A 17,600-nucleotide genomic window follows, 5' to 3' on the forward strand; every position below is an offset into this window, starting at 1 on the left:
ATCTAAAAAATAATAATAATAATAATATCAGTCAATTAGAGTGAATCACGCGCGGGTTTAGGTTAAAATTACTGTCAATCACACATAACCGTGATTGACGTTACTTTCTTCAAAGGAATACTAAGCAACATGGAACGCTGCCCCTGTGTTCATGCTGGATGGAGCATCAGCAACACGCACTATTTATTGTTGACCATGGGATCAGTCCGAACAAGTGAATGCGCAACCATGCACGATTTGTGCAACCACACGAATCTGCAGGTTGTGTTTCACGTTATGCGTGTTCCAACAAAAATATCGTTGATAGGATAAAACGAGTTGCTAATAAATTTCTATGATGTAAGTATTCTATTCTACTAGGTAAAACCACCAATAAAAATCAGAGGATGCGAAAAATCAAATATGATGCATGCAATGTATCATTTTAAAAACTATGAAGATGGGAGAGAAGAAGCAAATCGTCAGATTCACTTTCGATGGAAGGGTTGAGAAGAAGAAGATGACTTTTCTTTTGAGCAGCACGTGCCTCCGTGGAGTAAAGCAAGAAGAACCGACGATAGAGATACGTTAGAAAATAAGATAAATCTGAGAAAAAAAAGAAGAGAACAGGAGAGAACCGGTTGAGAACGAAGAGGAGGAAGAAGAGAAGAGAAGAGAAGAGAAGGGGAATAAGCGGTTTCCGTTTTTTCAAGAGGAAAAAACACAGAGGTGTACTGGAAAAATTTTATTTATAATAAAAAAAAATTATGTTTACTCATTTTTTTTAAAAAACTCCTCTTAATTTTTATAATTTTCAAAATAATGCTTCTGAAAAAACATGTTTCACAAAAATACCTTTCCTAAACCAAATAAAATATAACACTCCTAAGCTAATTAGAATGCTAATTAAAATTTCTTAAACAAAATCAAGCATTAAAAAACACATAAAAATATTTAAAATGTGTGATTTTTTTAAATTTCTTATTTTAAGGCAATTTCTCGAAAGCAACGATAAAAATACATTTTTAATGCATTTTTATATGAATCATGCATAAAATAGTATGAATAGAATCTAAAAATATATGCATGATCATATATACATGCCTGGGCCCATCAAAAGTATGAAAAACTAAAGACCAGTTCACTAATTTGCATTTTTTAGGCATTTTACTGAAGAAAAAGGTGCTATATTAACATATTTATTTGAGAGAAAGCATGAAATTTTATTGAGAAATAGGTGTCTAGTGATCACCCATTACAAAATACAAGGTGCACTAAGAAAAAACAGATAAAAAAGAGGGCTACTCACTCAAACTGTGCTTGGCTTCTTGAACTTGCTCTTTACAAGCAGAACATGAGCCGAGCCCTGAGTGGCTCAACCTGAGGAGCAGGATCTGACTTTGGGAGTGCTGGTATAGAGCATAGGTCCAACCTGACCAAGCTTAAGGAGACACGACGTCTGGGTGCGATAAGAAGTATAAAGCTCTCTCTTTTATGTACGTTTGCACGTAAAGCTTCTCGTTCTTAAATGGATCTTGAGTCGTATTCAGATCCAAACCAAACGCAGACCCATATAGGGGCCCGATCCTATTATCAAATCGGACCTACTTTTGTAGAGACCTTTTCATATCTAGGTCTGGCTCCAAATCTCCATCGGTTCGATTTCTGTAATAGTCAGTTTAAGGATCCGATCCATTGACAAATCAAAGGGCATTTTCGTCATCTAATTCCATCATAAAAACCCTACAATAGTTAGGGCTCTGCTTGCTCGCCGCTCTCTCTCTCTCTCTCTCTCTCTCTCTCTAGTGTGAGCGATGGAGATTGCTGCTCAACCGGAGGTTAAGCTCTTCAACAGATGGTCCTTCGAAGAAGTCGAGGTATGCGGCGGTCGTGATTTTGGGGTTTTGCAGAGATTGTTTTTTTTAGATGATGCAATTTTCTTATTGGCTTGAATGGATGATGCGTCCTTTAGTTTGATTTCTTGGTTTTTTTATGCTCTTATTTATCTCACCCCTTAGATGGATGAGCGGTATTCGAATGGTTTTTTTGCCTTCAATTGGGGAACACTATTTATTTGGTGACTGAACCTTTGTTGGGATGATGGAGAGGAAGGAGTTCATGTGCCATGATTTCATTCGGGAATGTGATTTTAGGATTTTGCAGAGATTGCTTTTTTTTAGATGATGCAATTTGCTTATTGGCTTGAATGGATGGTGCGTCCTTTAGTTTGATTTCTTGGTCTTTTTATGCTCTTATTTATCTCATCCCTTAGATGGATGAGCGGTATTCGAATGGCGTTGTTGCCTTCTATTGGGGAACAATATTTATTTGGTGATTGAACCTTTGTTGGGATGATGGAAGGGAAGGGGTTCATGGGCCATGATTTTTATTCGGGACAGGATCAAATGGGATATGTTTGGTTGAGTCTTTTTATGGGTTTTGTTGTAGCTTGTTCCATTGTGTGATTTCTTAGATTGGTTGGTGTCGTTCATTTTACTGAATGGGATCGACTCTTTGGTGATTTGAGTCTTGCAGGTGTGTCCACGTTTCTGTGATTGGCTTCTTCAACTTACCCTGAGCCATGTCCTGTTGACCAAGTTTCTGATGTGTAGTTGATTAATGTGTCTATTATGGAATCCTCACATTGTCATTTCTGGTGCACTATGAGTTTGAAGAGATTCTAGCTTGATGTTCTAAAAGGAAAATGTACTTTTTTTGCGTCAAATGTTACTTGTGAAACTGTTGAAGAAATCAAGTTTGTTTCTTGTTCGTTGTTGTTTTACCAAAAAACTACTACACTGTAGGTACGAATAAATCATCGAAAGGATGTATGAAGTTAATAAATTTGAAAATATGGCAATCGGGATAACAGTTATCTGAATAATACCAATGTGTATTGATGATAGAAGTACTTTACTTTGCCATTAAGAATCACTATGAATGCTTAATCACAGAATACATGTTAGTTTCACTTGCTGAGGGCAGCACCAATAATAAGGCCATGGTCAATTTTACTGAACTTTGTGAGGCAGTTGATTTCTTCAAGTATGGAGTGACTTGACTTCTCTAAGTTGTGAATTTCTAGTCTAAGAGTTAGAAAGCATCTAATTATTCTGCAATAAGCTGAATAATTTTTGGCATTCTATTTTATCCTTGCTTTATCAAGGCTGATTTTGCATTGCAAGGCTTAATGTGCCCAACGGATGCACTGAATCACATTGCAGGCCAGCTGATAGCCATGATTACTTTCCTGTCATTTCATCTACTCCACCTTTGTTTTTTTTTCAAATTTGTTTCTCCAATTCATGTTTAAACTTTAAAGTCTCGTTATTTTTTCCATATCAAAGTTTTTATTTTCCCTGTGGATTTATGATGGGTTTTTCATATTGATGCGGATTCTTTTTTGTTTTTTCTTTTCATAATGATTACACACAAGTTCACAACCATAAAACACACACTGTATGTGTGCAGCGTGAATGTGTGTGTAAAACACAAGAATGCGTGTGTGCACATGTGGGATGACTGTTTCCTTTTGTTAGGTTTATTCCTTTTTAAAATGTATTGTTGATTTTCTAGATCATTTAAAATTTTACTAGGAAAAATTCTTAGGCTTGAAAATTGTCAGTTGCCACAGGGCCTCTTCCGTAGTGTCACATGCTTGACTGCTTGGTGCAGTGGCAGGAATCACGATGATCTTTAGATGCAGCGTGGAGGGTCACGATACGAGTGACTCCACAAATACTGTTGGCAACGAGGCGCTGCGACGTGAAATAAATGGGCACCACAATTACTCCAGTCGTGCGATACACTGATAATATGAATGAAAGGTCACCGTGGAATACACGTTGACTGCTTTATTTCATTAACCACTCAATTGACAGCTGAATGCCCTAACAAATAGGGAAAACAGAACAAGCAAGGACCCAATGGAAAAGTAAATGCAAAAACCAAGAAAGAATCAAAGAAAATGACAAAAGGAAAAAAACTGCTGAAAGGGGACGGCTGCTTAATCTTTTCAATCAACTTCGTCCGCACAAAACCCTAGAGGAGGGTTTTTTAAAGGCTACGGGCGGACCTGGGTCTCGGGTCCAGTAATGGACCCGAAACATGATCCGGGTCGCCTATGCATTGAAGCCGGATCTGAGAAGCTCTCCGCGTTGAAACCGGATCTGAGAAGCCTCGGGTCCGTCTGGCATAGGTGCACAAGGGTGCCTCACTCTTGTGCCTTGGTACCACGATCTGGATCGGATCTGCTGCATGGGTCCGATCAGCAACCCCCTCGCGCAGACCCGGTTCCCTGCCTGGGTTACTCGGTGTAGACTGGACCCAGTCCTGCTCTGCATCACTGCTTATAATGGTTATTTTCAAATTAAGTTCTTTTAATTGTTGTTTTTATTTTTCTGAAGCATTTCTAAGATTCTTCCACTTAATTATCCTGTCGTGCCCCACATCCAAAACAACCCACGATAGTCCACTTTGATAAGAAAGTCCCATTTGAATTTTATGTCCATCTTGTAGAATTGAAGGAGAAAAATTGGTGTGTTTTTGTTGCTGAGTCATAGAACAAGATTTGGAAGGCGTTAACAAATTGTTGGGCATTTAAATATAATGGATTACATTTTTTTCTTGATATTGATCTTGTGTTATCTTCATATTTGTAGACATTTGATGGGTTTTAATTGCCATTCAGTGAAAATAAACTAGTTGTACATAAACAAAAAGTTGTATGAAAATCAAGAAACACTCGATACTGTCTAAACCCAAAGCTTCTATGCTCTTTGTGTATACGACATTATTGCCAAGCAAGGTATGCTGGTTTTGGTTTGGTTTTCATGGTCTGTCTTAGTTGCTGTTTCATATCTCTAGATCCATGTTCCCTTTTAGATTGCTACAAGATTGTGATAGTAGTCATCTGCTTGATGTAAGAAAGGGTTTAGTAATTCACCTTGTATGTGTATCTTAGTTGTCAAAGGCAGTAGGCGGAGCCTAGGCGGCGAGCCCCTAAAAAGACTAGGCAGGGCCTAGCCGGGACTAGGTGGACTAATCGATACCCCAATTAAAATTTTTAAAAAAATACACAAAATATGTAAACAAATTGCTAAAATTAATAACAAATATGTATACAACATAAAATCAATCAACAATAAGAAATAGACAAAATACATGTCATCAAACACTGTAAAGCAATTATATTAAATAACCTGCTAAAAAATATTAAGAATAAATGAATAAAAACCATACAAATAACAATGTTAATAAACAATATACAAAAAACAAAATTATGTATACAAAACCCTTAACAATAGACATAAAATAAATACAGTTGTGTGTGTGCATGTGAACTGTGAAAAAGATAAGAAAACAGATTATAACTAAAAAACAATCAACTAGAAATATAACTCAGAAATAGTCACCTAGAAATATAACTCAGAAATAGTTAACCAGAATGGCAGAAATATAACTAACAAATAGTCACACAGATTATATACTGTCACACGGACAGGCCATATGGGGTGCCATACCCGTGTCAACACGGTAGGACACGGGTACCGCACTATGTCACATGGGTGCGGGTGCGGGTGCGACACGGGTGCGGCGCAATTTCAAAAATTTTGGACACGGGGACTCGGCTATATATATATATATTAAAAAATATATATATATATATATAAGACTCGGTCAAAGTTGTGCCCATTAGGGGACAAGTGATGAGTTGTGAAGGCATTCTGTACACTTTCTTCATACAGGAATAATTCACTTTTTGGGCACTTTCTTCATACACTGTAATAATTCACTTTCTTCATACAGGAAAAAACCACAAAAACTTGAGTTGTGCCCATTCTGTACTTAAAACTTGAAAGTGTACAGGTTTTTTAGTTGTGATGGGTTTTTTTCCTTACAGCTGTAGCCCAGAAAATTTCAAAAAAAAAATTCAATTTTTTTTTTCCAAAAAATGGACCAAAATGACCCTGGGTGCGTTGACCACACCCAGGGTCGGGTTGACCGAGTCCGAGCCGCACCCGTGTCGGTGCGTGTCGACGCGGGTGCGGCGACCTTGGAGTCGAGTCCGTGTGACATAGGTACCGCATCTACGATGTGGGTCGGGTCCAGGTAAGTGTTGGGTTGTGTCCAATCTCAACCCAATCCATTTTTTTTGTGGTGTTTGACCTGTGGTCAAAGGGGTGGGACTATTTGGTCCCCCTCATCGCAATAACCCCCCCCCGCCTCTCGTCTCCTCCCTGACTATCTGGTACTCTCTCTCTCCATGTACACCCTCTCTCTCTCTCGTTCCCCCACCCCTCTGGTTTACCCCCCCTCTCTCATTTTTTTGGGGCATTGTCCTGGGTAGGGGAAAAGAGAGAGGGGGGGGGGGTGTTAGACCAGACAGACAGGTGGGAATGAGAGGAGGGGATGGTAAATGAGAGAGAGAGGTATGGGGTCCTCCTTCCTTTTTATAAAGAGAGGCGGTGGGATTGGGTTACAAATTACGCCTTCCTTTTTATAATAAAAGGAAAACACCCTCTACGGTTTTAAGAAATTTCATTTTACCTCTTCTTTTTCTTTTACACCCTTTTATGGTTTAAGAAATTTCATTTTACCCCTTCTTTTTCTTTTACACTCTTTTATGTTTTAAAAATATTCATTTTACCCCTTTTTTCTTGTACATTTAAAATACACACACACAGAATATATATATATATAGCTGTGTCCCCGTACCCACACTTTTTGAACTTGCCATATTGTACCCTCCGTACCCGTGTGACGTAGATTATATATGAATTATACATGCACAAAATATATATATATATATATATATATACATATATATAACTGAAAACATAACCTATAGGAAAAAGGAAAATGGAAGAAAAAATAGGGAGAAGAAAAATAGAAGAAAAAACAGGAAGAAGAAAAAAGGGAAAAGGAAGGTAAAACAGAAAGAAGAATAGAAAAGAAAAAAAAAGGAAGAAAAAACAGGAAGAAAAAACAGGAAGAAGAAAAAGGGAAAAAGCAAGGAGAAACAGGAAAAAGAAAAACGGTAAAAAGGAAAAGAGAAGGAAAGAAGGAAGAAAAAACAGGAAGAAAGAAAGGAAAAATTGGAAGAAGAAAAAAGTGAAAAAAGAAAAGAGAACGAAAAAGGGGAAAAAAAGAAAAAAGAAGGAAAAAGAAGGAACCAGAGTGAGCGAGAAAAAAGAGAGAGAGAGAGAGAGAGAGAGGAGTGTACCTCTTTTTTGCTGCTGCAGCAAACGGAGAGGGAGGGATGGTAAATGAGAGAGAGAGGTATGGGGTCCTCCTTCCTTTTTATAAAGAGAGGCGGTGGGAACGGGTTACAAATTACCCCTTCCTTTTTATAATAAAAGGAAAACACCCTCTAAAGTTTTAAGAAATTTCATTTTACCTCTTATTTTTCTTTTACACGCTTTTATGGTTTAAGAAATTTCATTTTACTCCTTTTTCTTTTACACTCTTTTATGTTTTAAAAATTTTCATTTTACCCCTTTTTTCTTTTACATTTAAAATACACACACACACAATATATATATATATATATATATATATATATATATATATATATATATATATATATATATATATATATATATATATATATATATATATATATATATATATATAGCTGTGTCCCCGTACCCGCACTTTTTGAACTTTCCATATCGTACCATCCGTACCCGTGTGACGTAGATTATGTATGAATTATGCACACAAAATATAATATATATATATATATATATAAATATAACGGAAACACAAGATTATCAGCTATAAATATATAACTGAAAACATAGCCTATAGGAAAAAGGAAAAAGGAAGAAAAAACAGGGCGAAACAAACAACAACAACAACAACAACAACAACTACGCCTTCATCCCAAAACAATTGGGGTCAGCGATATGAACCAAAAAAGAAATTCATTTTGGGTCTTCCACATGAATCCTTTTCCTCCAATCATTTCTATCCAACGCCATGTCCTCGGTGAGGTTCAAAGCATTCATATCCTTTCCTATCATCTCCATCCAAGTCTTCCTAGGCCTACCCCGACCTCTTTTAACTAATATATTTTCCCATTTCTCCAACCTTCTAACTGGAGCATCATTAGGCCTTCGCCGAATATGTCCAAACCACCGTAAACGATTCTCTCGCATCTTATTTTCAATGGGTGCAACACCTACCTTCTTACGTATCTCTTCGTTCCGAATCTTATCTTTTATTGTATTTCCACACATCCATCTAAGCATCCGCATCTCAGCTACACTCATTTTTTGAATATGATGTCTCTTGGCAGCCCAACATTCCGTACCATATAGTAAAGCGGGTCTAATAGTCGTCCTATAAAACTTTCCCTTCAACCGCAATGGCATTCTACGATCGCACAACACTCCAGTAGCACTTTTTCATTTCATCCACCCAACCTTTATCCTATGATTTACATCTCCATCAATTTCTCCATACTTTTGAATGATGGATCCCAAATATTTGAAATAATCATTCACCGGTATATCTTGCTCACCAAGCTTCACTACACTCCCATCCCTACTTCGTTGCTTACTAAACCGACATTCCATATATTCAGTCTTACTCTTACTCAACTTAAAACCTCTAGCTTCCAATGTCTGTCTCCATAATTCTAACTTAGCATTAACCCCAGCTCTAGACTCATCAATCAAAACAATATCATCAGCAAACAACATACACCACGGTACATTTTCTTGAATTGATCTCGTAAGCTCATCCATCACTATCGCAAATAGGAAAGGGCTTAAAGCAGATCCTTGATGTAACCCAACCGTTATCGGAAAATTGGTTGTCACCCCTCCACAAGTGCGGACATTGGTTACTACTCCTTCATATATATCTTTAATTATACTAATGTACTTTAGAGAAACACCTTTCTTCATCATTGTCCACCAGAGAACGTCCCTAGGTACTCTATCGTATGCCTTCTCTAAATCAATAAAAAACATATGCAAATCTTTGTTCCTCTCTCTATATCTTTCAATAAGTTGGCTAAGAAGATGTATAGCTTCCATAGTTGATCTTCCAGGCATAAAACCAAATTGATTCTCCGATATCATGACAACCTTCCTCAACCTAGACTCAATCACCCTCTCCCAAAGTTTCATAGTATGACTCATGAGTTTTATACCACGATAGTTTGTGCAATCTTGTATATCACCCTTATTCTTATATAAAGGCACCAAAGTACTCTTCCTCCACTCATTAGGCATCTTATTTGTTCGCCAAATCAAGTTAAAAAGATTTGTCAACCATTCTAAACCTTTCTCTCCCAAGCATTTCCAAGCCTCGATAGGTATACCATCTGGGCCAACTGCCCTTCTTGATTTCATTTTCTTCAAAGCCTCTGCAATTTCTTTCTTTTGAATCTTGCGCATGAAGTCACGATTTATCTCATGAAAAGGAATGGAGAAGTCTCCAAGATCTTGAGCATGACTATCATTAAATAGCTTATCAAAATAATCTTTCCATCTCTCCTTAATCTCCTCATCTTTGACTAAAACCCTTTGCGTTTCATCTTTGATACATCTAACCATACCCAACTCCTTCGATTTCCTATCTCTCATCTTTGCAAGCCTATAAATATCCTTCTCGCCTTCTTTGGTATCCAACTTGTCATAAACCTCCTTATATACCTTAGCCTTCGCGTTTCGAACAACTTTTTTAGCTTCCTTCTTTGCTATCATATACTTCTCCAAATTCTCATTATCACGACTCTTACTTAGATTTCTATAACACTCTCTTTTAACCTTAATAGCTAATTTGACATCCTCGTTCCACCATGATGTATCCTTACCTAGTGGTGCACCGCCTTTAGACTCACCCAATACCTCCTTAGCTACTATTCTCATACCACCCGCTATCTTATTCCACATTGATTCTGAATCCTCCTCGAGACACCAATCAACTTCCTTAACTACCTGCTCTACAAACATTCCTTGTTTAGCTCCTTTCAGTGCCCACCACTTAATTCTAGGATCTATCCTATGTCTATCCCTTTTGCGGCATTGTCTAATTCTAAGATCTAAAATTAAGACTCTATGTTGTGTAGCTACACTTTCTCCTGGTATAACCTTACAATCGATGCAACAACCCCTATCTCTCTTTCTAAGTAGGAAAAAATCTATCTGACTCGCATTAACCCCACTTTTAAATGTTACTAGGTGAGACTCCCTCTTCCTAAACCAAGTGTTTGCTAAGATCATATCATAGGACAAACAAAAATCTAAAATCCTTTCTCCACTTTCATTTCTTTCTCCTATACCATAGCCTCCATGGATATTCTCAAATCCATCCCTACTAATGCCTACATGTCCATTAAGGTCACCGCCGATGAAAAGCTTTTCTCCATAGGATGTCTCTTGTACTACTCCATCTAAATCTTCCCAAAATTGATGCTTAATGGAATCATCTAAACCTACTTGAGGTGCATAAACACTAATAATATTAATAATATCCGTACCTAATACTAATTTAATAAGTAAAATTCTATCACCCTTCCTACGGACCTCAACTACATTATCTATAAACTGACGACTCATAACAATCCCTACTCCATTCCTATTCTTATTTATTCCTGTATACCAAATCTTATATCCCCAAGGTTCTATCACTTTAGCTTTCTCACCTACCCATTTGGTCTCTTGAAGACATAAAATATCAATCTTTCTCCTACACATAACATCTACTAACTCTACCAACTTACCAGTTAAAGACCCTATGATCCAAGTGGCTAACCTAATTTTATGGTCTTGGACTAACTTCTTTACCCCCACCCGTCCAACAAAGTGAGGGAACCCTTGCCTATTTGACACCACACCCGGGCGAAACAAAAAAGAAGAAAAAACAGGAAGAAGAAAAAAGGAAAAAGGAAGGTAAAACGGGAAGAAGAGAAAAGGAAAAAAAGAAGGAAAAAGGAAGAAAAAACAGGAAGAAGAAAAAAACCTGGAAGAAGAAGAAAAAGGGAAAAAGCAAGGAGAAACAGGAAGAAGAAGAAAAAAGGGAAAAAGGAAAAGAGAAGGAAAGAAGGAAGAAAAAACAGGAAGAAAGGAAAAATTGGAAGAAGAAAAAAGTGAAAAAAGAAAAGAGAAGAAGGAAAAGGGGAAAAAGAAAAAAAAGGAAAAAGAAGGAACCAGAGTGAGTGAGAAACAAGGAGAGAGAGAGAGAGAGAGAGAGAGAGAGAGAGAGAGAGAGAGAGAGAGAGTGTACCTCATTTTTGCTGCTGCAGCAAACGGAGAGGGAGAGAATGAAAGGGCGTGAGAGAGAGGGAGAGAGATAAAAGGGGGAAGGGCACCCTTTTTTATGCCTCCCTTTTGAAAAAAGGTTGACCAAGTGGTCAACCAAGTTTAAAAAAGGTCAAAAAAGGCTTTGCAGCCTAGGCGGTAAAAGAGGGCCCCACTGCCCAAACCGAAAAGCCTAGGCAGGATAACCAAGATGTGTATATTGTAAAACTAAACATGTTCTTGCTATGTGCAAGTGTACCCTGCTCCACTTGTCAATATTCTTTCATAATTCATGGTTTTTTGTTTTGAGTGCTTTGTCTAGAATCAATTCATCCATCCCTAAGGTTTAGAATCACTGTTAGGAAGAACAAAAATATTTCTGTTGCTAGACTGCCGTTTTTGTGGTAAATGTGCTATTCATGATATTATTGACATGACATATCCTTTTAAATTATGTAGGTTAGTGATATTTCACTGGCAGATTACATTGCTGTTACACCAGCTAAGCATGCAACATTTGTTCCTCACACTGCTGGCCGGTACTCTGTCAAGAGGTTCCGTAAGGCTCAGTGCCCTATTGTTGAACGGTTGACAAACTCCCTGATGATGCATGGTCGTAACAATGGCAAGAAGCTGAAGGCTGTCCTCATTGTCAAGCATGCCATGGAGATCGTTAATTTGCTTACAGACCAAAACCCAATTCAAGTGATTGTTGATGCTGTGATCAACAGGTAATTTTCCATCATCTTTCCTATTAAGTGTTTCTCAAATATTCCCTGGGTTTTGATGAAACTTTGTATGGTGTACTTAGAGTAATACGTAATGTAGTTGATTCAACATCTGGTTTCGCTTCTCTGCATTTGTCTAGACGCCAACTGTTTTGCATCTTGTCAGGCAAATAGGATATTCATATTCCTCACAAACATGAAATGCATATACAATGCACTAAAAAAAAGAAACTAAACTTTCTGTGTCTTTCTAGGCCGTTGTCATAAATAAAATGGAGATTTATGGCTGTTTTGTTCTTGCGATTATTGAGCGGTGGGCAGATAAGCTGCCCAATTCTGGGCTAACCTGAATTAAGTTATGTACTTGTATAGGTCAGTGAAAAATGCTTTGTAGTGTGAATTATTATGCATCTTCATTCTGTGTTTCTTGTAGCGGACCAAGGGAAGACGCAACAAGGATTGGTTCTGCTGGTGTTGTTAGAAGGCAAGCGGTTGATATTTCCCCATTGAGGCGTGTCAACCAGGCGATATACCTCATCACCACAGGTGCTCGCGAAAGCGCCTTCAGAAACATCAAGACAGTAGCTGAGTGCCTTGCTGATGAACTTATCAATGCTGCCAAGGGGTCATCAAACAGGTAAGGATGTCAATGTATGGATTCTTGCAAGGTTGATAGTCAAAACTTGGATCTCTAACAGTGTCACGTCTTTTATATGACAGCTATGCCATCAAGAAGAAGGATGAGATTGAGCGAGTTGCCAAGGCAAACCGTTGATGGGCGTGGTTTTTTCTGTTATCAAATGCAAGTTTTGGCACAAGCAATCAGCATTCACTATTCTTAATTTGTGTTCTTGTTGGTCTACGACTGTTTTATCCATAGATTTAGTCTAGATTTTAAGGTGATATGAGGTGTGATCTACTTTTTGTTACAAACAACTGAACATGGTTGCCGACTGTTTGCGAATTTTGCAATTAAATTGAGATCATTATTGGTAATTGCCTTACCTTCCCTCGGTTGTAATTTTACTCTAATTATCTTTCTGTCTTTGCATCCGGTCATATGTATCTACTGTGCAACAAATAAAGATGTGTGTCTGTCATGAACTATACTCGGTAGGTTTCTGGGCCTGAGCTAAGTGCCACTTCCCTGGATTTAGCTATTTGATGCATGATTGCCTCTTCTCTTGGCTTTCTTTGTCTTAAGGTGGTGTAGTTGCCTCAGTCAAGGTTGAGTGCCTCTTCTCTTCATTGCACGGCGAGGTTGGCATGCTATAATCAGAATGGTGGATTGGTGGGATTCGGCTAATCATTGAATTGCATTTTTTTGTTTGGATAATTCAGCAGAAAACCCCAGCCACACAGTGGCTGGCCTCCAGTTGGTAAAACCTTTGAGGGTTCCCGCTCCTCACCAGGGAGTACACTCAGCTTCAACCTTGTGGCAAGGGGGGACACCACCCATGGGTGTTGAACTTGTGATCCCCTGAACTTGGTAACATTCACAAGCTACCCCTACCAATGCAATCTATTTCTATTTTGGTGCTGTTCTTGATCACCAATCATTTGTGTTATCAGGAGGGGTGATTAATTTATGATCCTAGGAAAGAGGATGTTATAGTTCCAGTTCTCAACGAGTTTGTGAACCGCAGTTATGATAGGCTGTTTGACTGCTAGCAACCGTATAGACAACCGGGCCCACATGCTAAAGCCTTGGCTCATTGGATATGAACCATTATGGCTGTCTTGATCTCTGCATATGCTGTCAGGGTTTCTCTGGAATGGTGTTTTTTTCCCTACTTATGCCGTGAAACAAGTGGAACACAATTGTGAAAGCTACGTCCATTCCGTTCCCCAGCTTACGTATGGCCTTTGATTGCTCTCTGAAAGTGAAAGTTGTCTTATCCATGCTTTCTCACCATTTGGATCGAACACGTTTAGAATTTTGCTTGAAGAGTTTGTTTCAGAGAAGCGTTTGTTTTCAGTTTGAATCTTGAAACCGAGAGAGAGGGAGAGGGCATAGCTCTCAACTTGAGGGATGTTGGCGCATGCTGCCATCATTGATCCCATTTGTGGGATTGCAATCAACGTTGTATGGCAACGAGGTCACCCTCTTATACCGACGTAGTGGTGTAAGTGTTGGCATGGATGTGACAAATAAAGGCAATATTTGAAAAATATCGTGAATTTTTTTAGTTCATCGTTTTAAATACTATAATATCGTGATGTTTTTAAAACATCCAAACCATCATGAGTGGAATGCCCATTGGTTAGACCCACCACATTTTTTCTGATGGATGGAGGACTCGCATAGAGCTGTCGGTCCGCTTTTGATGGGTGTTAAATTTTTTTGATAGGCAAGCTAGGGTTAGGCAGAACCCTACCAATTATACAGCTATACCATTGGGTTTTGAACCTGCAATGTCCCAACACAAAGTGACGTACACTAGGGATGGCAGTGGACCGGAGGAAAGCAAGCGGGGCCCTGCCCTGCCTCGCCCTGTTTGGACCGGGGATGGAGGGCATGAAACGGGGATGGAGGCGGGGATGAAGGTTAAAATTCATCCCCGTGCGGGGATGGACCAACACTTTCCCCTGCCCCATCCCCGCCCCGCCCCATATTACTAAGACTCTAAGAGACCCTGAATCAAAAAATAAACCCTAACCCTCTGATTTATCTGTCGGAGCTGTCGCCTCTTTCCATTCCCCATCTGTATTCTTGTTGGAGCCGGGCTGACGCCATCTCTCCCTCCTTCCTTCCTTCTTCCTTCACTCCAACTCTGTCGACGTAGAGCAGGATCTTGTCAGTGACATCGCGCTTGGGGAAGACGATGGGCTTGAGGTTTCTGCGGTTGCGGTCGGCGACGAACCTGAGGAGCTTTGCGAAATCGAGGACGATCCAGGTCGTTCCCTGGGGGAAGAACATGCGGAAGAGGCGCTCCCATGCGTGGAGGTCGAGCGAGGTCCAATAGAGAGGGTTGAGGGACGTGACACTCTAGGGGCGACAAACCAGCGGCACGCTCAGCAGCAGGTCCTCGATGTCGAGCTTCTTGAAGATGCCAAACAACAATGGGGCGGGGGTGGGGCTGACCCCAACACCATCGCCCAGAACATAAGCTCTGCCCTCGCCGAAATGGACTATAGGGAACCTGTCTCCATCTCCGCTTATGGAGACACCAATCGCATCCCCTTCACCGTCCAACACCGACGTCGCCCTCAACCATGTATCCGTAGGTATCCTTTTCTCTCCTCCTCGATTCCGATTACCGTCGTTGGTTTCCTTTGCTATTTCTATTTGCTCTGCTCCCACTTTTGGTTCCTCTATCATCTTACCGATTGATCGGATCGATCGGCCGAATCACCGAAAAAACCCCAAACTTATGTCGCTTGGTTTTGCTTCACCCGCTTCTATTCCATTCTTTGCGGATTAGATGCGCGAAGCCATGGTGTCTGATGCGTGGTCATTCTTGCATGGGTAAAATTGTGGAGGCAGAGGCGAAGGCGAAGGCGGGGACGGGGCGGGGGTGGAGGTCCAAAGTCCTCCCCGCCACAGGGATGGACCGGGGATGGAGTTTGAATTTTTGAGACGGGGAGAGGGTGGAGACCCTGTCCCCCGCCCCGGTCCACTGCCACCCCTAACGTACACTAGCTGCTCCTACCCCCTGCTGGTGTTCATTTAAGATAAACAACGTTCAAAGTGCTTGACGATTACACCCCTAACCTGATCTTCTCACTTTTCTTTCTCTATTTTTTTTTGGATATTTCAAGGAAAAATCCTTCTCATCACTGACAGCACATTGGCTGGCCTCCGGTTGGTAAAACCCTTGAGGTTCTCCTCTGCCCACCGGAGAGCACACCCAGCTTCGACCTTGTTGCTGTGAGTTTTGAACTTGTGACGTACTGGCAAGTTGGTGACATTCAGAAGTGACCGCTACTAGATGAGTGGGGCCCTTGTGGGCGATCCTTTCTCTTCATATGCCATAGGAGGGGTGAGCATAATTCTACTTGTTCGGACTGACAGGTTTCAGCATGGAGATTTCTTGTTTTTCATATGCCATAGCAGGCGTGACCCATGGGCATGGTTGCCTTATTATAGGGGTCTACTTAACTACTAACAAAGAGAAACATAATTGGTTAAGAATGAAAAATTAAAGCCTGTAAGGGTTTTGCTCATCTGGTAGGGGTAACATGTGAACCCCATCAAGTTGACGGAAGGTCAAGAACTCAAAACCCTAGAGGGCACCCTTTGTTGCAAGGTTGAAGCTGGGTACTCTCTCTCTCTCTCATGCGCACACACATACACATATTATTAGCCTGAAGTCACAAAAGAGTTATATATATATATATATATATATATATATATATATATATATATATATATATATATATATATATATATATATATATATATATATATATATATATATATATATAGCAGTGTTTATATATCCGACCCATCCCTGCCCGATTCTATGCCCGATGTTTTTTTTTCAAAAATCTGACCTACGGATGTGTTCTTCATGATCGATTCACTAGAAATAGACTCCTGGATCATGCATTTGTATTGAATAAAATGATTTTTGGATCTTCAGAATTTTTAAAAAATTATAGATCGTTGATTTTGAAACCTTATAAAAACCTATCCATGCATTGGAATCAAATGATCCAAAACCCAATTCCTATGAAAACAAGCACATAGAATACATTTCTACCGTTAGAATTTTATAAAAACACCAAAAATTTTGAAAAAACCCCATCTGATACGCAAGCATGGATGAGATCAGGTAGGTTCCCATTTTCCTATATATATATATATATATATATATATATATATATATATATATATATATATATATATATATATATATATATATACATCAATGGAACATGCTGAATACATATTAGGCCCTCTTCTAGTTCTGCCCTGTTAGACCCAATAGTTTGAAGTATTTTATGATACATCTTAACCGTTAGATGTGTTTAGCATGCACGATTTAGTGAGAATAGACTCTTGGATCATGGTTTTTCAACGAAAAATGTATTTTTATGAGCTGGGAAAAAGTAATACCTTCATAGCCATTGATTTTTGATCACCAAAAAAGCTGGATACAGGTCAGATTCTGATGATCCAAAAGCCGGTTCCCACTAAACAAAACCTATAGATCACATCTATGGTGTTAGATGTGAGAAAAAAATACAAAAAACTACGATTTTTGAATGGACCTAACGGGGCAGAATGAGCGCATTACTCTCTCTCTCTCTATATATATATATATATAATGTTTAATAATGTATATGTATTGAATAGAATGATTCTTCTACCCATGTACATGTTGAGAAACTATGTTTTGATGATACATGATAAATATGATATGCTTTCATGATGCATATATATGATACATGATATGCTTTCATGAGATATGATAAATATGATATGCTTTCATATGTGAAACTGAATATGTTATATTATGACTGGATATGATGTGCTATGTATTTAACGAGTATTTGATGCAAGGTTATTTCACTTAAGAAGAGTGAAGACAACTTGATCAAGTGCAACTATTTGATGCAATCATACTACTTTGAAGAAAAAGCTTGATGGGCCATACATTCATAAAGATTATCCAAGAAGATCGGCTACCTC

At 39.0% G+C, this 17,600-nt stretch overlaps 1 protein-coding gene across 1 annotated transcript; it reads left to right on the top strand.

Annotated features, from left to right (window-relative positions):
• The first annotated feature begins 1,738 nt into the window (after positions 1 to 1,738).
• On the top strand, positions 1,739 to 12,955 carry LOC149821064 (small ribosomal subunit protein uS7-like). Its single transcript, XM_089982095.1, has 4 exons — positions 1,739 to 1,856; positions 11,694 to 11,965; positions 12,396 to 12,599; positions 12,683 to 12,955. The coding sequence occupies exons 1-4, from the start codon at positions 1,794 to 1,796 to the stop codon at positions 12,735 to 12,737; spliced, it is 594 nt and encodes a 197-aa protein (XP_089838221.1). The 5' UTR covers positions 1,739 to 1,793; the 3' UTR covers positions 12,738 to 12,955.
• Positions 12,956 to 17,600: the final 4,645 nt, after the last annotated feature.

This window comes from Nuphar pumila, chromosome 12 (assembly GCF_984573655.1).
Source record: "Nuphar pumila chromosome 12, dmNupPumi1.hap1.1, whole genome shotgun sequence".
NCBI classification, from domain to species: Eukaryota; Viridiplantae; Streptophyta; class Magnoliopsida; order Nymphaeales; family Nymphaeaceae; genus Nuphar; species Nuphar pumila.

What these genes read in the sequence shown, in the direction of transcription:
- LOC149821064 (XM_089982095.1), top strand. Translation starts at nt 1,794, where the DNA reads ATGGAGATTGCTGCTCAACCGGAGGTTAAGCTCTTCAACAGATGGTCC. An exon ending in GGTCCTTCGAAGAAGTCGAG is followed by an intron (nt 1,857 to 11,693) that starts GTATGCGGCGGT and finishes TAAATTATGTAG; the next exon opens with GTTAGTGATATTTCACTGGC. An exon ending in GTTGATGCTGTGATCAACAG is followed by an intron (nt 11,966 to 12,395) that starts GTAATTTTCCAT and finishes TGTTTCTTGTAG; the next exon opens with CGGACCAAGGGAAGACGCAA.